Below are 27,815 nucleotides of genomic sequence, written 5' to 3'. Positions count from 1 at the left end.
TTAAAGAGGACGAACGCCACAGACCCCTAAGTCAGAATATAAGATCGGTTGTTGGATATAGCCAAGAAGAATCTTAACCAGAAAAAGCAATATTTATAAAATCAGAGTCGATGAAGCAGCTGAAAATGTGGAAAAATCGATGGAATTTCCATAGAGGTGACATCAGCAGGCTTCCGGCTCCATGGCTATCACCTACCACAGAAGCATACGCGCAGTCTCAACGAGCGAGAGATATTAACGTCCACTAGAGAATGAAGGCGGCACAACAGCCATAATACTTTCGATAACCCCCCTCACCCCCCCCCCCCGACCCCCACCCCTTTCAGTATCTAGCTTCAGCATCAACCAACTGTCGACGGTCCGCCAATAAGAGCCTGAAACTTTTCTCCCGACAGCCCCAGTCCTCAGAAATGCGCCGGAAAATATTCTTTTACAAGTGAACGTGACACTGTCTTGCGACAGTGCTAAGCCATTCAGGGACACCCATGCAATCCTGAAAAAAAAAAAAACAGCAGAGGATTACAAATGAAGTAGTTTCAATGGGCATATGATGCGGCTTAATGAGTAAAAATATTTTTCATATGAATGCGTGGTGTGTGTTCTTTCTGACATGTCCGAAAGGACAGACACCACGGGGAATCCGCAGCTGTAATACATTATATGTAAGTTGAAGGTGGAGAGGGAAGAATTAAAAAGAAAGGTTAGGAAAGGGATTACCGATGTCAGATGCATAGGGACATTAGGCAGAATCAGCGACAACGAGTGAAAATGTATACCGGACCGGTATTCGAACCCGAGATTTCCAGCTGGCTACGCCGGTGCGTTAACCACTGCGACACTCGGCACACTGTATTTATCACAACTCTGCGGACTATCTCGGCACACATGACGACCGACCAACCTACCTGCCGTTCCTGTCCATTCCCTCCATGCTCGCTACTCTCAGATTCCCGCAGGACGTCGGACGTGTTTGTGGATCAGAACTGAAGAAGATGGTCAATTTTCTATTTATATATGAATGCATGGTGGTGTCTGTGCGTTTGGACATGTAATGTCCCGTTGGAACTGACATCAGTAATCCCTTCCCTTTCCTTTCTCCCCTCTCCACCTTCAATTTATATAAAAATATTTTACCGTCAACAACTTCTTTTCGCCGTTCTTCGTGTGATCCAATGTGATTCCGTTGCATCTGTACAGCCGTCATTCTACTATCAATACGTTCCTCAGAGTTTGATGGTCACGTGGCAGCCTTGTACCAGTTCTAGAAGCTCTAGAGCGGTTCAGATTGACCAGTGTGCTCTTGTGATGGTCTGTCTAATATTTGGTACCATTGCAGTAGCTGTCTGACGTTGAGCGGGCCTGTTGTGATGATCGTGGCGTTTGTTTCAAGCAAGAGTGGCTCCCCGTGAGCGTGCGGTCGTGGTCGCCGCTGCGGCTCGTCTACTCGGTGCCGCACTACAGCTGGAGCCGCAAGGGCTTCTCCTTCGGAGCGCTCTACTCCTTCGTCAACGACGGCGTCTGCGGCCGGGCCGTGCTCAACAGGCCCTCAGGTGAGTGCTTCTTCACAATCAAATTGGCTCTCGCCAAAGTGAACAGTATGCGAAAAAAAAGTCTAAAACTCTTACTCACACACTCAGCCCTGCAACCTCACACACAACCTGCTCCGTAAACAGAATTTTCTTCTAGTAATAAGTCTGCTGGAAAGACGAGTGACCACTAAATTGTTTATCTGCTGGTTGTCTACGGAAGCGCCTACACATGGCCGTACTCTGGTCAACTCAACGTCAAATTTTATGCTTATAGCACCTGCGACTGTTGAATTATAGCAAGTGGGAATCAACAATTCTGGCCTACATACATGACTTTTAGTTCCATTCAATCATTTATAGTCAGCAATAAATATTGACAATATACTCCACAGAATGGGCACGTATGTAGGTCACCATAATGTTTAGAAGGTGGTAAAGGGAAAGGGGGGGAGGGGGGTTGACGGCACATTTCAGATCCAGACAGAAACCTCGTGCCAAATAATTTCTCTGATATTAGCTCATTAAACTGAAGACTTTCACTAAGTAACAACTAAAGTTCAAAGTAATGACTCTTTGCTTTAAATCACTAAAGCTCAGTGGCACTGCATGGAAATTCTGATAACTCCAGCGGGAAATTCCACATGAATAATTCAGAACTTCGTATTACTGGACGCTTAGTTTTACTGTCTAAAGCTTGCGCCTTTGCACCAGATTGACGAAGTTAACGCTTCGGCACTACAGCAGGAATCAAGCTAAAACTGTAACTACACTAAACTTTCCAACCTAAAGAACATACTAACCCAGGTAACACCTGTTTCACACACCGTCCCTTGCTCTGTGCTCCCAGACGCTCCGTACTCGCGTTCGCACTTCGCCTCCAAATTCCACACTTTTAGTGCCCACATAAGGAATAATGACGAAAAAAACATCTTACGTCCTACATTCAAAATACTGGCACCTCACTGTGCATACAATAACAGCAAACATGACTGTGTTTGCATCAACTGTTCGTCTCCAGCATCCATTAAACCTCTCTTGTTATAAGCTACCAAAATATGCTTAATTTACAGTAGGCATTAGAACAAAGCATGAGTCCATTCAGTTCCAAAGTATTTTTGCTGCTCTTCCCACTCGTGACGCAAGCGCAATCCAAACTAGGTCTTACTAAATAAAATGAATGAGATTCTCTGACGAAAAAAGTTAAGCACCTAGAAGACATGGTCGGATGTCACTGTAACTTTCTACACGTCAACATCAATAGCAGGTATGTAAATGATTGAAGTTTCAATAATCTATGATAGGTAGCGCGGGAACCACAGTGCATTACTGTTGCTCATGTTTCATTGTTTTGTAAGCCTCTTAGGCTATGTAAGAGGCGTGAAAATCGTCAGATGATGGGTAGTCACTGTGAAATATATGCCGCATGCCCGTCTGAGACAGCATTATCAGCTCCCGACAGAGTTTTAATAGGGCCTTACCTGGTCCATTATTTGGTCGGTTGGTGGAATCGTGCTAAGTCCAGATTCGTGCGGCAATCGAATGTGACAGTGGCTCGATGTAGAACTGGATGGGAACGTGTAGGCAGTCATGCTCGTCATCAACATACCGGTAGATCAGGTGGATACCCTTATTGTGTACCAGTCAAACAGTAACCCCTTCACATCAGCCCCTGTCATCCTAGAACATGGACTCCCTGCAACATTCTGTGTTATCTAGGACCACTGGCCGAAGTCCAACAATAGCCGAAGTGGGGAATCCCGTATGATGCATAGGTTACCGCTAACACAACACAAATGACTGATCCTGAAGAAGTGCCGCTACCGCGAAAGTTGGGTTGCTGATGAGTGGTGTCATACTGTGTTCATAGCTGAATCGCAGTTCTGCACTACATCAGAGAACGATCACAAGAAAGTGTTGCGGCCACCCAGGAAGAGGTCCTGGTCTTCCAATGTTTCGAGGCGTCACTGCGGTGTTACTCCTGGCGTTGTGGTATGGGGAAATCATTCTATATGACTTCTGGTCACACTTGGTAGTGACTGAGGGAACTTTAGCAGCAGAAGGATACATCACGACATACATCGTCCTTATGCATGATCTCTCATGCGACACTATTATGGTACCATTCTGAGTCTGGACAATGCTTGTCCATATATGACACAACTTCCTGTGAACTGTCTGCCTGATTCTGAGGTATTCCCGTGGCCAACAAGATTCCCGACAGAACATGCATGGTACCAGCTCGGAACTTGACTCCGTCCCAGTGCTAGTATAAAGCATATAAAAGGCCAGTTACAGCAACTGTCTGCTAGTTTGCCTCAGAAGAGGATACAAAGGTTTTATGACACCGTTCTTAATCAAATCAGAGCATGCGTCCAGGCCTGATGTAATATAACTTCGTACTGGTAAGTTGGTCTTGCAGGCCAGTTCTTTATAATTTTAATATGACTTTGTAATCACTGAAAGAACATCACGTACCTTCTCAGCCCGTCTTGAAACCTTTTCATCTTCTAGGTGCCTCGATTTTTTTGTCAGGTAGTGTATACGTGTTGCATATGTTCGACTAAGAATATAATTAGTTCTAGGATGGATCGTTCTCAGTTTCTTTGATAATACCAACCTTTAATATTACTATTCTCCGTGGCATTCTATAGTGTCCTGTTGTGATTCGTGGTTAGTCTAATCTTACCTCTGTAACTTAACTTTAACTATAATTACATAAAATAAGTGCATTAATTTTAAATATAAATCATGTATCATTCGTTGCTGGAAGAAGAGCACCTTCGAGTGACCCCCTGATTAAAGCTGCTATAGTTTTTTCTAAGAGCGTTGTTAATTTTGGAAGTAAATCGGAATTGCAGCAGACGCGCTAGCCCAGTGCCTGCATTTGTCTGCGCTGATGGGCTCGCACAGGGCTCTCGCCGGCGACACCGAGATTCGCTCCCACCTTGATGTGCTGGCCATCAAATCTCGCCTATGCCCAAGCTCGCCTACAGTTAATTCATGACGCACGCCATTAGGGCATGTCTAATTCTTCCACGGCATCATTTAGAGGTTAGCCACTCTATGTCAGAAGTTGAACTAAACTCTTTCGAGTCATTCTTTTATCAAAATTTGTTCGTACTTAAGTTTCTGTATCCCTAAATCTATTACGGACAATTCCGTAATGCTGCCTTGAAACGAAAACGGTTCATTTCTTTGCACCTCGGTGTGCCTTACTCCAGTGTCGCTAATATCCTGTTCGTTATGTTACGTTAAATCATTGTACTGTACGTTTCAATAAGATTCACCCGCTATCTCATGATATATCTCTTGAAGGGATAAAGAACGAATATTCATGTACCCATGGCAACTAAAAATTTGATGTGGTTTGTAATTCGCTAGTTCTGGCCGAGCTAAGTGACGCAGTGGTTTTCACACGGGACTCTCATTTGGGAGGACGCTGGTTCAGATCGGCGTCCGGCCATCAAGATTTAGATTTCTCGTGTTTCCTCTAAGTAGTTTCAAGCAAATAACGAGGTGGTTCCTTCGAAAGGCAAGACCGATTTCATTACCCATTGTTGACACAATCGAGATACGTGCTCCGTCTGTAATGAGCTCGTTGTCGACGGATTGTTAAACCCTAATCCTCCAATATTCATTTTGACCATTCGGTTCCACGTACTTGGATATGTTGGAATTTTCAACGATTCTGAGAACATGTTGAACATTTAACCTTTTAATACGTTTGAGTGCCACCACACTGGCCCCTTCATCTACGGAAATCCCTAACCAATACGCAGGGCCAACAATCTACACTGCCTGATCAAGAAGATGAGATACCCAGAAGGGCAGGAGGAAACGAAACTGAACTACAATGGTTGAGAGGGTAGGAGAGGTTATTTCAGTGATTACAAAACCAAATCAAATACACAAAGAACTTGGCTGTACGGCCAACCTATCAGCACGAACTCATACCGCATCTGGCCAAAATGAATGCACTGATTCGATTCGAAAGGGTGAGTCAAAGAACCTCCTTTCGTCCGACGTAGTGCAACCACTAGACGTGGCATGGGATCAAAAAATCGTTGACAATCCATGCTGCCTCTATAGTTGCAAAAGTGTTGTCGGTGGAGGATTTTATGCACGAACTGACCTCTCAGTTATGTCCTATTCGTGTTCGATGAGACTCATGTCGGGAAACCTGGGTGGCCAAACCATTCCCTCAAATGGTCCAGAATGTTCTTAAAAATCAAATGCCAACAGTTGTGGCCCAGTGATATGGGTCATTTTCATCCATAAAAATTTTCCACTGCTGTTCGGGAACGTCCATGAATGGCTGCAAATGGTCTTCAACTAGGCGAACATCCCGAGGACCCAGTCCATTCGATGTTAACACTGTCCTTACCGTTACTGAGCCACAACCACCTGGCACAATGGTTTATTGACAGCCTGGGTCCATGGATTCGTGGGGTCTGTGCCACACTCGAACCCTACCATGAGCTCTTACCAACTGAAATCGGGACTCATCTAACCAGGTCATGGTTTTCCAGTAGTGTAAGGACCAATTGATAAGGTCGTGAGCCCAGGAGAGGCGCTATAGGCGTCGTAGTGCTGTTAGCAGAGGCACTCGCGTCGGTCTTCTCCTGCCGTTCCACATTAACGCCAAATTTCGCCACACTGCCCTGACGGAGATGTTTGTCTACGTTCCACATTAGTTTCTGCTGTTATTTCACGCAGTGTTGCTTGTTTGTCAACACTGACAAGTCTACGCAAATGCCACTGCTCTCGGTCGTTAACAGAAAGCCGTCGAGCACTGAGTTATCCGAGGGGAGAGGTAATCCCCAGAAGTTGGCATTCACAGCAGACACTTGACACTGTGGATCGCGGAATATTGTATTCCCTAACGACTTCCAAAATGGAGGGACCCATGCGTCTAGCTCCAGCTACCATTCCATATTCAAAGTCTGTTAATTCCCGTCATGTGGACGTAAAAATGTCGAAAATCTTTTCACTTTAATCGCCTGAGTTCAAATTACAGCTCGGTCAATGTATTAATCTTTTATACCTTATGCATGTTGTTGTAGTTGTCGTGGTCTTCAGTCCTGAGACTGGTTTGATGCAGCTCTCCATGCTACTCTAGCCTGTGCAAGTTTCTTCATCTCCCAGTACCTACTGCAACCTACATCCTTCTGAATCTGCTTAGTGTATTCATCTCTTGGTCTCCCTCTACGATTTTTACCCTCCACGCTGCCCTCTAGTACCAAATTGGTGATCCCTTGATGCCTCAGAACATGTCCTACCAACCGATCCCTTTTTCTAGTCAAGTTGTGCCACAAACTCCTCTTCTCCCCAATTCTACTCAATACCTCCTCGTTAGTTATGTGATCTACCCATCTAATCTTCAGCATTCTTCTGTAGCACCACATTTCGAAAGCTTCTATTCTCTTCTTGTCCAAACTATTTATCGTCCATGCTTCACCTCCATACATGGCTACACTCCATACAAATACTTTCAGAAACGACTTCCTGACACTTATGCATGTTACACTTCCACAATCTGTATACGTGCGTATCGCTATCCCCTGACTTCTCAGTGCGCAGTGCGTGTGCTCGATACTAGAACTGGGGCGGAGTGACGCATCCAGAAGGGCAGAAGTAAACAAAACAGAACTACACGGATTGAGAGGGTATGAGGAATTTAGGTGTCGTGACGTACCTTTAAGCAGCCAGAGTTCCCCCAAGCACATGTTTGGAGCAGCTACCAGTTCGAGCTGCTCCCACACATCTTCTATCGGTACAGATCTGGATGTCTTTGTGGTATGGAGTACCTCAGAATCACGCAGACAGTTCACAGAGGCATGTGTAATGCATGGACAAGTAATGCGCCGTTGAAATTGGCAACACTATACTGCGCGCTTGTCTTGAATCTTCCTGGCAGATTAAATCTGTGTGCCGGACCGAGACTCGAACTCAGGACCTTTGCCTTTCGCGGGCAGGTGCTCTACCAACTGAGCTACCCAAGCACGACTGACGACCAGTACTGCCTACAGTACCTCGTCACCTACCTTCAAAACTTCACAGAAGTGCTCGAGGTTGTGGCTAAGCCATGTCCCCGCTATATCCTTTCTTCCAGTAGTGCTAGTCCTGCAAGTTTCGAAGGAGAACTTCTGTGAACTTTGGAAGGTGCGAGACGAGGTACTGGCGGAAGTAAAATTGTGAAGACTGGTCGTCAGTCGCGCTTGGGTAGCTCAGTTGGTAGAGCACTTGCCTGCGAAAGGCAAAGGTCCCGAGTTCGAGTCTCGGTCCGGCACACAGATTTAATCTGCCAGGAAGGTTCAATGCATGAGGAATTTTGTTGTCTTGATATAACTTTAAGAGACCCAAGTTCCCTCGGTCACTACCAACTGTGATCAGAAGTCATGTACGTTGATTCCCCACACCATGAAATCAGGAGTAAAACCTCTGTGCCTCCCCAAAAGACAGGAAGACTGGGTCCTTTCCCCGAACCGCAGCCTTACTTGCTGACGATCGGCTTCCGAAATACTGCAGAACTGAGATTCGTATCTGAACACAGTGTAACACTATTCATCAACCATACATGGTTCCCGGTAATGGCGTCTCTTCAGATTGAGACGTTTGTGTTGTGTCAACGACAGCGTACCCATGGGACGGGAATTCCGTACTGCGGCTGCTGAGAGACTTCGGTCAATGGTGCAGGATAATAGAGAACGTTGGAGGAAGTCCAGATGTGAAAGGTGTTAAGATTTGCTAGGCACTCAATAAGCCCTCGAGTATTCCTGCCCTGATGTTCCTACGTAGCCACTGTCAGATTCGAATGCCCAACATGTCTGGACGTTGCACGATTAGACCAGGCAGCTAAATGGACCCGCAATAAGGCTCCTTTCAAACTCTGTCAGGTGCTTATAATACTGTCTCACTCGAGTAAGTGACACCTCGGCGTCTTTCACGGTAAATCACTCAAGGTCTGGCATTCACCACCATTTTGTACCCGACCACGATTGGTAACAACTCCAAATACGGATAACAGTAAAGCACTCTGGTTGCCGTTCTACCTGTCACAGAAAATTGCAACTCTAATCATATATGTACCAGCCGATAGCATGTACGTTTACGAAGTTCGCATCCGTCCAATGAGCTCAGGGTACTCCACCTTTTTTTCAGACAGTGTGTCAGTGATATTGCAGACGTATTGGCGGTCAACACAACGACCAAAACAATCATAAAAAATTGGTTTGCTTTGGTCTGTAGTCGTAGTTTAACTTTTCCTGATGGCTACAGGTTACCACCGTCGAGTTATCCTCAAAATATAGGCAGCGGTTTGCGCCTGACACACACTCGTCAAGTTGCTTACGCAGTTAGGTGTGTATTATACAAGCCTTCTAAGTTAGTTCGATTTTTTCTGATGGTTCAGGCTTACGGCTCCAGGTATTGCTTCTTTGGCCTCCGTGATGGTCTGGTCTCACGGTATATTTCTTCATTTTATTTATTTATTCATTGAATTTCATCGGATTATGCTCTTCAGGCCATCTCATATATTAGACCAGGGTTTTACACCTAAAAATTTTTTTCGTCGGTCATAGTAACCTAAAAAGTAGTACTAATTTGAATCTGAGGAATGGTTATAAAATAGTGTTAATAGAAACAAAATATATTTGAATTTCCTTAGAGAAAGTGTGACAAATAAGTATTTATTAAGAACTGATATAGTCAATATTCACATTGCTTCTACTACTGCTGCTTTTGTCGCCACTAATAATGATAGGTATAATAGTGATAGTGACATACACAAAATGTATCTATGGGTGCACAAAAGTGATATTTTCTAGCATAGTAAGTTCTGAAGGGAGATTAATGTAAGTAGACTACACCATCTAAGTACAGTGGTAAATGAAGAAGGTTTGAGGTAGTTAGTGCATACCGCGGATAGATAGTTGCATCATTAAAAATGCCATTAACTATCTTTTGATGCTGGAGAAACTATCCAATTCAGTTATAGACTGAGCGTGGTCATTACAGAGGCATGTTCCTGCTATGGAAAGGAATTCAATAAAGCGGCTAACTAATGCGGTGTGACAGATACAGTTTTTCTCTGATCAGCTTTTTCTAGTGGTACTTTCCAAAACACTTCATCTATTTAATTCACTTTCCAATATCATTAAGAGAATTGTGATGCTGCACAATAACACCAGTGCCAGCGGTAACTCCAGACAGTCTCGCTAATGATTGGGACAAGTTTGCCTATCTACACCAGAGGTTTGTTGTGATATCGGTGTTCAGCACATTCACCAATTTCGTGAAAGAGAAATGAAAACTCAGATCCTAATCCCAACTGTGAAAAGGACTGATTACGAGGATATTTCTTTTATATGAATATGCATATGAATTCACACAATATATATATATATATATATATATATATATATATATATATATATATATATATATGTAAGAGATATATCCTCGTAAAGTTAGATTGGTCTTTCGAAAATAAAAACTCTGTAGTCCCATCCGGTTGTTGAAAGTTCAGGCAAGATCGCTTGGTGTTTCATTTTATTTTACAGTAACTTGTTCCAATAGAATCTGGTTTTCACCATCGGATGTTCGGTAAAATCTTATTAACACGCATGCATGACACCACTTCAGTGATGACACCTCACCCACAGGAAAAATCATCCCGTTGATTTTTGCAACAATCTACAAAGAATGTACCAAATATACAATGTACGAGGGTTGACTGGAAAGTAATGCCTCCACATTCGTAAGTCTTCAACAGCTGGTAGCATTGGTATACGGCAGGTACTGGCTTGTTCCGTAGCCTCTTCTCTATAGCTTCAGTTGTCGGGATGCCTTAGCAATGAACGGTTGTGTTGTTACAATGTAAGGTATGGAACCATGCGCACACAGTCGGTCGATGCGATTTAAGCAACGTGCAGTCATTGAATTCTTGACAGCAGAAGATGTCACGACAAAGAAGATTCATCGTAGATTAAAAGCAATTTATGATGATTGTGTTGATGTGAGTACTGTGCGTCGTTGGGCGAGTAAGTTTGAAGAAGTTGAGGTGGTAACATCTAACCTGCGTGACAAACAAAGAGTTGGACGTCCTGTGACAACAACCACCGAGTTTCACAAGCAAAATGTTGACATATTGATTCAGAACGATCGTCTTATAATCAGAGGGAAATTGCAAGCACAATCGGCATTTCACAATAACGTGCGGGTCACATTATTGCTTTGCTTGGCTATCGAAAGATCTGTGCACGATGGGTACCTCGGAAGCTGACTCCTGAAATGAAAGCGCACAGACCACCGTACAGTATCTTCCATACAGTCCAGATTTAGCACCGCCTGACTTCCATTGCTCCCCATAGTGACAGACGATCTGCAGGGACATCATTATGCTTCTGGAGAAGATATTGAGAGAAATGTGAGACAGTGGTTGCGGAAACAGAGTGTCGACTTCCTCCGTGACGGCTTCAGAAAACCTATTCATCGTTGGTAGAAATGTAACCAATCAGCTGGTGATTATGAGGAAAAGTGAATATTGGTAATTAAAGATCACATTCTAAAGGTTATTTCTGCGTTTGATTTACTAAAATATTCCCATCCAAACCGAATTTACAAGGGTGGAGCCATTACTGTTCATTCACCTCTCCTATACAAAGTTTTCTAAATGAAACAAACGTTTTTAACATTCTTCATGTCTACATATTTGCAGCTCTCTTCCACAAGAGGACTCCGAACTGTAGCACGTAACATGGTGGTGTGTAACATAACTATGCTGGTGCGGGTGAAACAGCGCACTGTACACGAGTTTCGAATTCTGAGAGTTCGTCCACGCAAAGAGAACCCTCTATTACAGCATGACACTGTCAGGCCACACACGAGCTCTGCGTCATCTGCTGCAATCGAACACTCTGTTGTGCATCCCTCAACGAAATCGAATATTGTAAAATGAAGGTATGCATAATCTGGTCCCTCGATCGGAAAAAATGTGTTTGCCGCCAGGGTGACTATGTTGAGAAACAAATGTGTACACGCACAAAAAATTGGGAGGCATTATTTTTCAGCACGCCCCCGTAGGATACGATGCCATCAAATTGCCTGTCACATAACTCTCGTAACTTTGTGTATTGTCATCACCTGCAAACATCGTCAGTGATTTAAGGGGATAAAGCCTGGTACAGGCACACAACGAGCTCCGCTCGGATGGCACCGAGGATTGCCGCTAGGTTCAATGTCCCCGTCTGACGGATGAATTACCTTCACTAATGTTTTATACGTTCATTTAATGAGAACCGCAGAATTTAATCTATATCATGATGCAAAGTCTGACGATCAGGAACTTTGCACTACCAGCTCGCTTCCCCTTGTCGGTCAAATACAGGCGGTGATAATTCCTTGCTCCGACAAGATTCTAACCACCGATCTCGAAGTCGACTGTTAGGGACCTCAACTACGGAGGAAGGTGATATTGTTATGGACCTTATTGAATAGTAAGTTGAAGAATAATTGTCTTGTTCCAAACAAAAACGCATGTGGAAAATAAGACAGTTGGTACCATTTTCTATTACGCAGTTACGAATCCGAGTCAAAATTGCACAGTTAAGAAACGAAAAAGTGTCGCAAGAATTGAGAACAATTTATAGGCATCATATTCTTACGATTATTACTGCACCAGATCTGTACCAGTTTTGAAATGATGGTTGGTGGAATACTAATGTTGGCGTGTTAAAATGAGAGAGTGTTTTGGAAATAGGTTACTCTTACGTTTCAGTGATTTCGCAGTAAAACTATCTCGCCAGACATTGTGATGACTGAAAGCATGAACTTTCATAGTTCATAAACTTCATTTAAATCATAAAATTAGTAACTTACTTAAAATCACTGTTAACGATAGTTTGGTGGCTCTAGACTCAAAAATACTCGTTTCGATTTCTGACACAAAAAAAAAAATCAACCGATAAGAAAAGAGGAGCACAAAAACCGTGGTCACCAGAATTTGCGCCTATGTTCTACGTTCTGACAGAATCCTCTCACGTAGTGAGAGCTGGCGACACTGTTAACGGTGAGCTGCCCATCCGATGGGTTGCTATCCGAAAGAATTTGCGTATGTGTAATTGTCAAACTTCGCCCTCTTCCTTCTATCCCATCTCCATCAGCGGCCTAAGTCGACTGTTTTATATCATACTGAGACTCAATGCATGATGTTAAGATACATTATGGGCTCTTTTTGCCTTAATATGTTATTGACCTTCGACTTTGAGGTTCAACGAGTAAAACACTGCAGCTGTACACGATACACACGGGAAATACGATATGTAATTCCAACTTATGTAAGAAAACAGACCGTGAATTTCAGTTATATATTATAATGAGGAGAGTAACGTGCTATAACTTCGTAGATAAAGAAGGTGTTCTACAGAGTGGGGTAAATAAAAGTGGCCCTTAGAACAGGTACAAAATGCAGTACTACTCGTTTCTTGGAACTTTTGAGCCCTCGTCACCCCGAAGCTAAAGACGGATCGAAGCTGGACTACTGCAGTTCTTGAAGACGTTGAGGATTGTTGCGACACACCTCAGATTTGAGGGCTCCCCACACAAAGTAATCGCACTCTGGTACATCACGTGTCGTGAATGGCCAACTAAGGCCGAGCTGCTAATATCTCTGTCAGGCTTGAAGATTGGGTAAATGTGCTCCATGGCTTGGCCGTCTGTATGGACAGTTGTTCCATGCTGTTGAGAGCCGGCCGGGATGGCCGAGCGGTTCTAGGAACCGCGCGACCGCTACGGTTGCAGGTTCGAATCCTGCCTCGGGCATGGATGTGTGTGGTGCTCTTAAGTTAGTTAGGTTTAAGTAGTTCTCAGTTCTAGGGGACTGATGACCTCAGAAGTTAAGTCCCATAGTGCTCAGAGCCATTTGAACCATGCTGTTGAAAGTACCTGTAAGTCACTTCTTCCTCCGTTAATGCTACCACATATCGTATCCACTCGTTCGGGCCACGTTTATTTGCTCCATCCTGTATATGCGTGTGCAATGCTGCCCGTTGTTACAATTTTGGCAGCTGATTATATGAACACGTGCAGAATGAAAACTAACATTGTGGCGAGGTTTAAAACACCGTCTGATTCTGTTACCTCTTCCTCAGTGTTTTGTAAGACTATTAATTTTGCTCATTATCTTTTCTTCAAACAGTTATGTTCAAAAATGGTTCAAATGGCTCTGAGCACTATGGGACTTAACATCTTAGGTCATCAGTCCCCCAAACTTAGAACTACATAAACCTAACTAACCCAAGGACACCACACAACACCCAGCCATCACGAGGCAGAGAAAATCCCTGACCCCGCCGGGAATCGAACCCGGGAACCCGGGCGTGGAAAGCGAGAACGCTACCGCACGACCACGAGATGCGGGCGAAAACAGTTATGTACCTCTCATAGAGATAAAGTACCTCGTTTAAATTAAGTTATACTCGACACCTATCTACTTCTGTCAAGAGGGGTACGACCATATACTCCTTCAGTTTGAATATAATGGTTTTTGAAGTGTTACCGATGTTAATCCTACGATTTGCATTGCCGTTGTGTGGGATATATGAGCACAATAACGACCTTCGACAGTTAACTTGCTGGAAAATACCATTGCCGTCGCTGACGACATTAAGCACGTTGTCCGTAACAGTGTTCACGGAATCTACAGCTGTAATTTTGCCTTCGACTACCATCACTGGTGCCAGAAGAATACCCCCATGAAATTGGTACTGTTCCCACCAACCTGCTTCCGTGGCACGTGGCTTATTTATAGGTACATTTATTCACGAATGATGCATGTAAAACAGTACATATTGTTATATATAACAGTAAGAAAGTGCACGCCCTAAAACTCACCAGAAAACATTTGATTAGAAATGTAGTAGCTGCTGTAGTACGCTAAGAACTGGAGTTCGTTAACGAAATAATCAGCAAAATAACAAACATTGGGAGAGATCGCTTTGTGTATGTTTCGTCCTCTGTGAAACATTCTGCAGCCTTTCTTCAGGATGTGGTTTAAAGATTTTCTTGAAATGCATGTTACTGTTCAGTACGACAGTGAGAGTTGCAACGCAACTTACTATTATGTCACAAAATTTGTTAAACTTCGTCACCATTATCATGAAAAAAAGCTTTACACTCTTCCCAGACGCGAGAAACCCTGAAAGTGACGTGTGACGAATGGAGTGCATTTTTATGAGAGCGTCAGATCATACTCTACAGACCACTGTAACACGGTTATTGTCCTGTGACACAGACAGCTGGAAGATACCATCACCATCGAGGAACATGTCAAGTACGAAGGAATGCAGTAGCTCCGCAATAATATTCAAGCGTGTACAGATCCCAAGTTGCCTTGGATTACTTCAAGGGAAAATTTGGGAGCCTATGTGAATGTATCCATAAGTCTAACACTGCATCCACCGGTCTGTAACCACAGCACGGTGCATGTTGTTATACGCAGCCGTTTACCTGGATGACGGCGTAAGCGGACACGACCATCGAGCATTGAACGCGCAACACATTACCTTTGATTCACGGTCCACACACGACGAAACTGTATCCATCTGTACCACCTGTACATCTTAACTGACGGTGTCAAAATGGGAACGCGTAGGAGTCATTTGAGCGGTGAGCGTCAAAACACTTAAACCTGATCCAGCATCGTACTCTGTCGGCAGGTTCGCCACAGAGTGCCGCAGATCCTGCTTTACACAGCGGTGAAGCCTGCCATTTATACATTCTGTTATGAAGCATGAACGTCCAGCACCTTGTTCGCAGCTTTTGATTTTACCGTCCATCAACCATTTTCCAGAAAGGCTGACTAGAACAGCACGCGAAGTGCCAACCCCCTGAAGTCGATTTCCCATTCTGCGGCCCGTATTGTAGTTAGAATGTTACCCCACTAGTCTCTGATCCGTTTACACTCTTTCCTCACCGCCTCACGTGCCCAAAACTTCTTCAGGCGGCATTCAACATAGCGCTGGGCCGTTGTAATGGTTTGTCTCATCTGTGTATCTTCTCGTAATGCTCGGTGTCAGGTTCTTTAAAACGTGATGTGTTCAGTAGTTGTAGGTTGTGGATCATATGAAATTTATTATTTGTCACTCCACCTTTCAAAATTGGTGAGCAAGTACAAGATATTTTAAAAATTACCTTGGAATAAATGTAATAATGATTTATAAATACACTGAAGCGCCAAAGAAACTCATATGGGCATGCTTGTTCAAATACAGAGATATGTAAATAGGTAGAATAAGGCGCTGCGGCCGGGAACGCCTATATAAAATAAGTGTCCGGTGCAGTTGTTAGATCGGTTTCTGCTGTTACAATGGCCGCTTATCAGGATTTAAGTGAGTCTGAAGGTGGTGTTATAGTCGGCGCATGAGAGATGGTACACATCTCCGAGGTAGCGATGAAGTGGGGATTTCCCCGTACGACCATTTCATGAGTGTACTGCGAGTATAACAAATCCGGTAAAACATCAAATATCCGACATCGATGCGGCCGGAGAAAGATCCTGCAAAAACGGGACCAACGACAACTGAAGAGAATCGTTCAACATGACAGAAGTGCAACCCTTCCGCAAATTGTTGCAGATTTCATTACTGGGCCATGAACAAGTATCAGCGTGCGAAACAGTCAACGAAACATCATCGATATGGGCTTTCCGAGTCTAAGGTCCACTCGTGTACCCTTGATGACTGCACGACACAAAGCCTTACGTCTCGCCTGCGCACGTCAACACTGACGCTGGACTGTCGATTACTGGAAACATGTTGCCTGGTCGGACAAGTCTCGTTTCAAATTGTATCGGACCGATGAATGTGTACGGGTGTGGAGACTATCTCATAAATCCATGGACCCTGCATTTCAGCAGAGAACTGTTCAAGCTCGCTGGAGCCTCTGAAATGGTGAGGGGCGTGTGCAGTTGGAGTGATATGGGACCCCTGGTACGTTTACATACGACTCTGACAGGTGACACGTACTTAAGGATCCTGTCTGATCACTTGTATCCATTCACATCCTATGTGCATTCCGACGGACTTGAGCAATTCCAGCTGGACAATGTCGCACCCTACACGTCCAGAATCGCTGCAGAATGGCTCCACGAACACTCTTCTGAGCGTAAGCACTTTCGCTGGCCACCATACTCCCCAGATATGAACATTGAGCACATCTGGGATGCCTTGCAACATGCTGTTCAGAAAAGGTCTCCACCCCGTCTTGCTCTTACGGATTTAGGGACAGCCATGCAGGATTCATGGTGACAGTTCCCTTCAGCATTACTGCAGGCGTTATTAGAGTTCATGCCACGACGACTTGCGACTCTTCTGCGTGCTAGCGAGGGCCCTACACGATATTACGCATGTGAATAGTTCTTTGGCTCTTTAGTGTATAACGCATCAGGCACTTACAGGACTATGAAGCTTTTGCTTTGTGAATTCAGGTACTGCAACAATAGTAAAATATATTTTTATGAGAATGATGCAAGATTTTCATTACCGTATCCACACATCCCTTTCAGCTTTATACTTAATTACGTTGTTCCGTACACAACAAGATTTCGTGGCAGTACAGCCTCATCCTCAAGCACCATGTGCCGCAGTAGCGGGTCCAGGCTTCGGTTCTTGACGGGTCAGTCCCGAATCTTTGGGTCTCTTCTCCCCTCCTCCCCCCCCCCCTCCCCGGCCCCGTCATCCTCCTCCTCCCCAAATATAAATTTCTGATAAGATTACCTGTAGCGTACGAGAGAGAACAATGATTTTATTAATAGTAATAATAATAATAATAATAATAATAAAATGTAATAAATCGTTTAAAGCAACAAACCTAATAGTTGTTTTACCTGAACTCTTAGCGCATAGTTTTATCATAACGTCCAAGGAATAGTAATGAAAATAATAGAACATCTAAAAGACATCATTCCGAAAACTTGGGATTTGTAAGTTTTATTCAAATAACGTAAGAGCTGTAATGCCAACGACTTTGCCGCAACGATTCCCGTCGGATCATAGAAGGGAAGCACTGTCGGGCTTGGTTAACGCTTAGATGGGTGACGGTCTGGATCTGCGAAGCGCTGTTGGCACCCTGGGTGCTCTCAGCTCTTGTGAGACCAATTGAGGAACTACTTGACTGAGACGTAGCGGCTCCGGTCACTCAAACTGACAACTGTCGGGAGAGCGGTGTGCTAACCTCATGCCCTTCCATATAGACCACCAGTGACGCCCATCGGCGGAGAATGACACAGTGGTCGGTCAGTGCCATTGGGCCTCTCAGGGCCTGTTCGGCCGGATATTTATTTACCTTTGTAATACTAAAACACTCTCACAGCGAGATCCCTGTCATAATTTACTCAATATAAAATCTAACAGTGCACTCAACAATTTTTTCACAAGTATTGTCTAGACTTCAAGATTATGAACACGGGTCATCACACTACGGCTATGTGAACGTGCAGTGATGCAATAATGGGAACGCTGTTTCTTCAAAGTAGTTTCTAATGACGTTTCGGAAGTCCTTTTATATTCTTTAGCGGAATGTCTAACACTTGTGTCTTCTATTGCTTTTCTCCCAATAGTTTGCCTGTTCTCACGAACTGTGTCTGACTTGTTGAGAGCAGATACTGTCATCTTTTGAATGTGCCCCTTTTTTACTGGCTTGAATGTTACCGGTCATGTCGAAATCGAACCTAGGTGGGCGCAACTCACACAAGCAACTGAAGATTATCGCGTGTTACAAGTAGCTCGCAATTTCTAGGATTCCTCGTATTCTTGCCATTTTCGAAGCAATTTACTCTCCATGCTTCTTTATTCCTCGTAAGGCAGTTGCGAAATTTGGAAATTGACACCTGTAAACACATACATGCTTCAACCAAAACGATGTAGGGGTGGTTCATGACCAGCCTCCCCCTCGCCCCACCAAACACACACCCTTGGAGGATTAGCACCCGATTTGCGGACATACCTGTAAAAGTTTGAAGTTTAGCAGCACGGTGTTGGTCTTAGCCTTCGCTTGTCAAGATAGACAGCGGTTTGGCTGACTCCAGTTTACTGGACTCATCGTTTAATATTCTTGTAAACGTGTTGCCATACGCATCCGTAGCTCATAGCTCAGCGGATCAGACCGCCTTGCAGAAGACATGGGATCTTTTAATAGCATCGTCAGGTAATTCTCCTTGGTGAAACAATACGAACGCACTTCACTCTGCCTCTTAATTGCAGCTGAAAAGCTGTGTGAATAATAATTAGCGGCTTCGGTGTCTGGAGAGCCGACATTGGCTAGAAGATCCGCTACTACAGCGGAATGCAATGTGGCAAAAGATGATATGGCGGCCAGTCGGGTCGCGTGGTCCTCCGGGCCTGATCACGGAGTGTCGTGGGGGTTGGAATGTGGTGTCTGAAGATTGGGTCATATGATGTAATATTCAGATTCATTTTCAACTGAGATAAGAATACAGCTGAAAGGAAAGACTTTTTGTGCGGTAGTGTCACTTGGACCTGACCAGTTCATAGTGTTCCTACGTTTATGTTACAGCCTGTTAAGATAAATGTATGTGATTGAAGCAGTGCTGTTATTTTCGACAGGTGAGATACACTCGCGCAATGTGTCGTCTCCGGGAGCAGGTCTCCGCCTTAACTTCTACTACCACCTGGAGTGCACGTGGATGCTGGACTCAAAGGTGGAACGCCAGCTCCTCATCGAGATGGCCACAGATCAGAGCCGTGAGTCTCACCCCGTTCTAATTTTCTTATCAGTTACTCATTGCCTTAACTTCTATAGTGTTAGTTGCGATTCATGCTAAGCTGTAAATACCTAGAAAAGCATATATGTTGTTAATGGCTAATCAGTATTTGTGAACCTGAAATTACGTGCCATGAAACATAACTCATGGTGTCTACTACTTTTTATGCTATTTTGAGCTCCTCTTTTTGTTTTGCTCTTCTCGTGGTGACATTTCTGATACCCTCCTAACGCTCCTAGCTGTGTCGGATTAATTCAAGTGATCAGCATCGCTACGCCAACTCAGAATTAGATTGTAACCTTTCAAACTCATCTAGACCTTGTACTGTGCTGCAGATCAATATGTCACCACATCTGAGACTTTGAATTCACACTCGTTTGCTTCGCCATCTCACAACCAAGCTGTCACCTACTATTCTAACCTAGACTTCTGGATATGTTACAGTCAATCTGTTACCTCGCCCTATTTCCCAACACTAATTTAGGCGTGAAAGCATTGACAATGTCATTTTCTCTTATTGCTTGAGTACTTATGCCGTCTCTCAACACATCATCATTACTGTTCGTGAAAAGGCCGACATCGGGTATCGGTAGGTTCACTTGAGCACTTTTGTCTGCCGACAGGGCCGTGCGCGGCGTGGAACGTAAGCGTGCACTTGTACGACCCCACCAAGGACGGAGGCGTTGGGGAGGCATTGCACACGTTCTGCCCGAGGGACAGGACCAAGCAGTACTCGCTGCCCTGGAAGACGAACGCGGTGCTGCTCAGGTGAGCCACAGCACGGAACAAAGCGTAGTGCCTCGTCCACTAGTAATGTGTACATAACAGCTCTCACACTTACGATACATTGATTTTAATTATAGAACTGGTGATCACATTAACGGAAACGTAATAAACAGAGAACTTTCAAGGTATGCAGAGGTCTTCATTCACAAAAATTCGTATGGATCGCAGACATATTTACTGGCAAGCCAGTGTCAATCAAAGACGGTAAGGCTAAAAGGTTGGGAGAATACGAACAGGATCTATATCAGGGAAAAAACTTGAAGACAATGTTGTAGAAAGTCAAAATGAAGTAAATGAAGACGAGATTGGAGATATGAAACTAAGTGACGAATTTGTCGGAGCGCTGAAAAACCTAAGGGGGAAAAGTCCCCTAGTTTACACGAGTATCTCTTAGAGTTATTTAGACCTCTGTCAGAGCCAGACACTACAAAACTGTAGCACTTTGTAAGGAAGGTGTAATAGATATGCGAAGCACACTCAGAATTCACGAAGACTGTAATATTTCTTATTTCATAGAGGGTAAGTGTTAATAATTCAGTAACCATGGTTGTAAATTTCTGAGACAAATTACTTTCGGAAGAAAGGAACAACTGGTAGAAACCGACTTCGGGAGTATCATCTTTGGTCCCGGAGAATGTAGGAACCCATAAGGCTATATTGTCACTACGACTTATCTTAGAAGGCAGATTGACGAAAAGCAATTCTATGTTTATAGAATTTGTGTAATTAGAGAGAGCTCTGGAATACACTCTTTCAAAGTGTGGAAGTAACTGGGGTAAAATACAGGGAGGAAAAATTACGTGCCACGTGTACGGAAACCAGATTGCAGTTACAAGAGTCAGTGGGCGTGAAACGGAAGCAGTGTTTTAGAAAGGAGTGAGGTGGGGCTACAGCCTCACCCCAGTGTTAATCATTCTGTACATTGAGTAAGCAGTAGAGGAAACCAGCCATAAATTAGAAAAGTAATTAAAGTTCAGGCTTCGACGTTTGCCACTGTCATTGTGATTCTATCAGACACGGCAAGGAACTAGGAAGAAGAGTTGAAAATAGTGGACTGTGCCTTCAAAACGGAGTACTAAATGAATATCAACAAAAGCAAAGCAACGCTTACTGAATGCAATCGAAGTAAATCAGGCGGTGATGGTAGAATTACATTAGGAACTGAGTCACTAAAAGAAGTAGATCAGTTTTGTTACTTGAGGAGCAAAGCAACCAGCGACGACCGAAGTAGGAAAGATATGAAAGGCAGACTGGCAATGGGAAAAAAGCAATTAAGGAAAACATTAGCATAGGATATAAATCTGAATGTAAAGAAATCTTCCGTGCAGGTGTTTTTATGGGGTGTAGCTTTGCACCGAAAGTGGCATGTGGACGATAACAGTTGAAAGTAGAAGAGAATATAATATTTCCAAAGATAGCGTTACGGAAGTGCCCTGGAGGTTACACAGCTAGACCGTATCACTAATGGTAAGGTTATCTGGGCAGACAATATATTTATAGCACAATCTGACCAAAAAAGGTTTCTGTTGATGGGGTACACCCTGGGGTATCAAGGAATAATGTGGTAATCTAAGGAAGTGTGTCAGTGTGTGGCAGAAGGGAGAGGGGGGTTCAAGTCGTAAAGAGAGACATAGGTCTGAATTTAATAATCATGTTCAAATGGACTTTGGTTCCAGTATTTATGCACAGATAAAGAGGCTTAGACAGTTTAGTGTAGCGTGAGAAACAGCACCAAACCAGTCTTTGAACTGAAGATCACAACAACAACATTGATAAATCTAAGACATATTGTTAATTATCAGTTTTCCTTATCACTGTAATCATCATCAATTGGGGTCCACATTGGTTACGTACACATGTACCAGTACATAAGGCCTTTTCGCAAGGAGGGTGTGCGTCATGATGCAGAGAGCTGAAGTCAATCGTTTAATATTGACACTCATGTGTCATTTCACACGATAGGTACAGACCAGTCCCTTTAGCTCACTGGAAATTTTGTATGGTTTATGAAGTAAATCACCGTCAGATTGATCGCTGTTCGTAGATTTACTCGGGGGTAGATGAAAATCTCTTTTAACAGCTACTAGGTCGGCGTTCTTACCACAGGGTACCTTTTGGTGATTTTTATGCATGTAACCATTTGGTAATGGTAATATTATTAAATATAAAACGCTTCGCTCATATTCTGCAAAGTATTTTGGCATGTTAGGCCATTCCTGGATGACAAATGAATCTAGGAGTTACAGATAAGACAAGTTGAAACTTAGTCAGATGTTACTCACACAGATGTACAGGATGCATTAATTGAAAAGTTGTGGAGTGCATTTATTATTACTTCACGCAGAAATCGTAACATTTCATTGAATTAACACAGAAATTTGTATGTTTATATTGTTACACTGAATAACTGCTGAAAAATTAAAGTTGAATGTAAACTATAATAGAATATTTGCATAGCTGAAAATTAATTTAACAACAGCATATGTAAATTATTATTCAATATTAAAGAAGAAATGAAATATTTGACACTGAGTCGTATGTATAAACTGACGTGCTAGCGCTGTGTGAAATTTATGTGATAGCCGATCAGGCAGACCTGTAGGGCCTACATGAGAGAATCTGGAGACTAGGAAAGCCAGATTCAACCTCTGCAGAACATTTTTCACTGAAAATCACCTATACTATGTAGACTGTGAAGAAAAGCAGGAGGATGACTCTACTGCAAATACTTCATACCAATAAACATAAGACCATATTAAAAATGGCTAGATACTATTTCCTCTTTACTTTCTTTGACGCTTCTATTAAATTAAGTTTCACAGATTGAAAGGAAACTGTGTGCTGTTTTGATTGAGAAGTCAGTAAAGTGAAATTTACATGATTAAGCAAATATAAGCTTGCTACTATGAAAATGCAAGGGAGAAAACTATTACAAAGACATAGAAGCACACCAAAGATTTGCGATGACAGAGTACAGGTGATGGAGACGATAGCTATTTCTGTACTTAGAGGGCTGAGCACTGTTACAAATCCGTGCAAACCAAAAAATCTGGGTCAATGTTCACGTATATTCTACAAATTTTCATTAACATAACATTTGGAAGAAGTGCAGTTCTGATAATAAAACAGAAGATTTTTTAGATGATAGAGTTCCCATAAAGAATGCAAAACTATAACATATTTTGTCAGTGCTCCATATGCCACACGGTGTATAACAACTTATCCCATCTATTATAATAACATGCATGACTGTAAATAATAAGAAGTCAGTGAAATACCAAATAGCTGAATATAATTCAGAATACTTAATAAGTATATTATAATAGTGCTACATTATAAGGTACATCACAGTTACAAAGCTATAAAACTTTCCTGTACAAACATTACTGCAAAAACTGTAACAATAAGCCCCAGTCTGTCCTGCTATTAGCTCTCTTGTAACTAAAATTAATGCAATGATTTGGAGATGTATATAACCCAAAGGTAATGACTCAGTCATATATGAATCTTAATCAGTGATATAAGTCTTGAAATGGTGTCGATACAAGAAGTTATTTCAATGAATTGGCTGGCAGCAGGGTATGAGAAATTGTGTAGCACTTGTCTAGTAAATTTATGACCATACAGTATAATTAGACGTTTGTGCTTCATACCTATGTATGTTACTTTCTCTTCTTTGACGAATTTAGATTTGCATCTACAGCAGCTACAATTCAACAGTTTCGCTGTTATTAACAAGTAAGTGCTAGGAAACCGGAGAAGTAGGTCTAAAAGTACAGTTTATGTTTTTGGGCAAAATGTAAATGTAATTGAAAGTAACGTTGTCAGAGTCATGTAACTCTTCCAATTTTTTTTTTATTTTCGACATGAGCAGTACAGTGTGCAGTTCGCTATGCCCACTCCATAGATATTCTACGTATGTCACACGTAATATTATCTGTAAGTTGTACGAAAGGGAAATAGTGGTTGTGAAGGGAGTGAGACAGGGTTGTAGTCTATTCCCGATTTAATTCGATATGTATACTGAGAAGCAGTAAAGGAAACAAAAGAAAATTTTGGAGTAGCGATAAAAGTCCAGGGAGAATAAATATAAACTTTGAGGTGTGCTGAAGACATTGCAGTTTTGGCAGAGACAGCAAAGGACTTGGAAGAGCAGTTGAATGGAATGGACAGTTACTTGAAAGGATGATGCAAAATTAACATCAACAAAAGCAAAACGAGGATAATGGAATGTAGTAAAATTAAATCAGATGTTGCTGAAGAAATTAGATTAGGAAATGAGGCACTTAAAAGTGTAAATGTGTTTTGCTATCTGGGAAGCAAAATAACTGATGATTGGCGAAGTAGGGAAGCTATAAAATGCAGACTAGGTATGACAAGAAAAATGTTTCTGAGGGAGAGAAATTTGCTATCGTCGAGTATAGACGTAAGTGTCAGAAAGCTCGTTCTGAAAGTATTTGTATGGAGTGCAGCTATATATAGAAGCGAAACATGAACGAGGATGCTGAAGACTAGATGGGTAGATCACGTAACTAATGAGGAGGTACTGAACAGAATTGGGAAGAAGGGATATTTGCGGTACAGCCTGACCCAAAAGATGGGATCGGTTGGAAGGACAGAGTCTCAGGCATCAAGGGATCACCAGTTTAGTACTAGAGAGAAGCGTGTGGAGTAAAATCGTAGAGGGAGACCAAGAGACGAATACAGTAAGCAGATTCAAAGGAATGTAGGTTGCATTAGTTACTCGGAGATGACGAGGCTTGCACAGGATGGAGTAGTGTGGAGAACTGCATCAGACTAGTCTTCGGACTGAAGACCACAACAACAACAGCAAGAACAATATGTGACTGCGACATTTAATGGTCACTCAGCGATGACTCAAGAAGCTTAAAGCAGGTTCGTGATCAAATAAGTAACACCATTATCATGTTCTGTCACGAACCGATGGAAAATTCAGTTAATATTACTAGTAATATTACTCTTTATTCATTTTTTGCTGCATACAAACTAAACCTGCAGTTTTGTTGCCTAAAAGATTAACTCATGCGCTTATAAATCATTTTTCGGTGTTGAACAAGTTTTCTGTGGCTACAATAATCCATCCTAAGACCACATCGTCTTACTTCTTGAAACTTTACTTCAGGCTCCCGTGAGTTTAATTACGTGTGCCATTTTATAAAGGAATTATAACCTGTATTTCTGGAACAATAGGTGTACGCTGGTATTAATAATCTGTACTCAGCCGTTCAAGAAAATCTAACACAACAACTCGTTATGATTATAACCTACTTTACTACAATCTGACCAGTTCTGACAAACGTTACATTATTAAGGCCACGGGATGTCTTTCTGGAACAAAGTATTTTTTCTCGTGTTCTGAGATGATTACCGTGTCACTTGGTAAGTATTCCTGGCATAACATCAGTGGCCCTACAGCATAAGAGTGGTGGAACTGTGTTCACTGCTACTGAATTCACTTTCTTGGTCTTGTTCAACCTAGAGATATATTATTCAGCAGAGTGTATTGTAGTTGCTACTTTTCTACTTTATAGACTTTGCCCTATATACCATCAGATCTCATGTCCACTGTTTACCTAAATTCAGTATATTGATCACGTTCACACAAAGTATGTTCAGGCGTGCCTACCTGTCTATAGTTACACTCGAATGTCGTATTATCAATTCCACATAAATACGCAACACATAGGCCATACCCGTCACAAAACATGTATCGTCCCTGTGGAGGGATTTATATAAGTCTGATGCTAGTAAAGAGACCCATGGACCAACCATACAATACTACCCCAGTCCCGTTTGCGTTATCATTCTGCAAATATGTATGACACTAATTGTTTCTTGATCCGTAAAATCTTGTAGCCTACTTTTGTCAAATTGTCTGTGCGCAGCCAGCGACAGACTCCTAGCTATCGTACTTTTATATCTGTGGCGCAAATTACGAACAAGATCAGGAGTGCTTTGATAGGGGTTTTGCTAAAACAGCAGTGGGCCTCGGGAATATTCCTCTCAGTTTGCGATGCATTCTAACTTCGACATGTTCATTTTGTAATTCAGTTCCCACAGAGTTGCGGCGTAATTACTATTACTGTCAAAATATCACTCTGACATATTTTAATCTCAGTTATTGGTAACTAGTAATCGTTTGTAAATACACTCCTGGAAATTGAAATAAGAACACCGTGAATTCATTGTCCCAGGAAGGGGAAACTTTATTGACACATTGCTGGGGTCAGATACATCACATGATCACACTGACAGAACCACAGGCACATAGACACAGGCAACAGAGCATGCACAATGTCGGCACTAGTACAGTGTATATCCACCTTTCGCAGCAATGCAGGCTGCTATTCTCCCATGGAGACGATCGTAGAGATGCTGGATGTAGTCCTGTGGAACGGCTTGCCATGCCATTTCCACCTGGCACCTCAGTTGGACCAGCGTTCGTGCTGGACGTGCAGACCGCGTGAGACGATGCTTCATCCAGTCCCAAACATGCTCAATGGGGGACAGATCCGGAGATCTTGCTGGCCAGGGTAGTTGACTTACACCTTCTAGAGCACGTTGGGTGGCACGGGATACATGCGGACGTGCATTGTCCTGTTGGAACAGCATGTTCCCTTGCCGGTCTAGGAATGGTAGAACGATGGGTTCGATGACGGTTTGGATGTACCGTGCACTATTCAGTGTCCCCTCGACGATCACCAGTGGTGTACGGCCAGTGTAGGAGATCGCTCCCCACACCATGATGCCGGGTGTTGGCCCTGTGTGCCTCGGTCGTATGCAGTCCTGATTGTGGCGCTCACCTGCACGGCGCCAAACACGCATACGACCATCATTGGCACCAAGACAGAAGCGACTCTCATCGCTGAAGACGACACGTCTCCATTCGTCCCTCCATTCACGCCTGTCGCGACACCACTGGAGGCGGGCTGCACGATGTTGGGGCGTGAGCGGAAGACGGCCTAACGGTGTGCGGGACCGTAGCCCAGCTTCATGGAGACGGTTGCGAATGGTCCTCGCCGATACCCCAGGAGCAACAGTGTCCCTAATTTGCTGGGAAGTGGCGGTGCGGTCCCCTACGGCACTGCGTAGGATCCTACGGTCTTGGCGTGCATCCGTGCGTCGCTGCGGTCCGGTCCCAGGTCGACGGGCACGTGCACCTTCCGCCGACCACTGGCGACAACATCGATGTACTGTGGAGACCTCACGCCCCACGTGTTGAGCAATTCGGCGGTACGTCCACCCGGCCTCCCGCATGCCCACTATACGCCCTCGCTCAAAGTCCGTCAACTGCACATACGGTTCACGTCCACGCTGTCGCGGCATGCTACCAGTGTTAAAGACTGCGATGGAGCTCCGTATGCCACGGCAAACTGGCTGACACTGACGGCAGCGGTGCACAAATGCTGCGCAGCTAGCGCCATTCGACGGCCAACACCGCGGTTCCTGGTGTGTCCGCTGTGCCGTGCGTGTGATCATTGCTTGTACAGCCCTCTCGCAGTGTCCGGAGCAAGTATGGTGGGTCTGACACACCGGTGTCAATGTGTTCTTTTATCCATTTCCAGGAGTGTAGTTCCACAATCCTCTGCATTTCTTTTGTTTTTCTCTGAATCATATCCATAGTATAGGCCAATAAATAACGCCTGTCGTCAAAAACGACCTCCAGATTTATAAATGGTTCAGTTCCTCGAATGGAGAGG

General features: G+C 43.4%; 1 protein-coding gene across 1 annotated transcript in view; it reads left to right on the top strand.

Moving 5' to 3' along the window:
- The window catches only part of LOC124798953, a 356,047-nt gene that overhangs the window by 258,685 nt on the left and 69,547 nt on the right, over nt 1-27,815 (top strand). Inside the window, exons 14-16 of the mRNA XM_047262487.1 lie at nt 1,391-1,550; nt 19,151-19,288; nt 19,932-20,076. Of these exons, the coding sequence (XP_047118443.1) occupies nt 1,391-1,550; nt 19,151-19,288; nt 19,932-20,076 (443 nt within the window). The remainder of the gene's footprint in view (nt 1-1,390; nt 1,551-19,150; nt 19,289-19,931; nt 20,077-27,815) is intronic.

This window comes from Schistocerca piceifrons, chromosome 5 (genome assembly GCF_021461385.2).
Source record: "Schistocerca piceifrons isolate TAMUIC-IGC-003096 chromosome 5, iqSchPice1.1, whole genome shotgun sequence".
Lineage (NCBI taxonomy): Eukaryota > Metazoa > Arthropoda > Insecta > Orthoptera > Acrididae > Schistocerca > Schistocerca piceifrons.
Note: the sequence above shows the minus strand (reverse complement) of the source record. Positions and strands in the feature narration are given on the sequence as shown.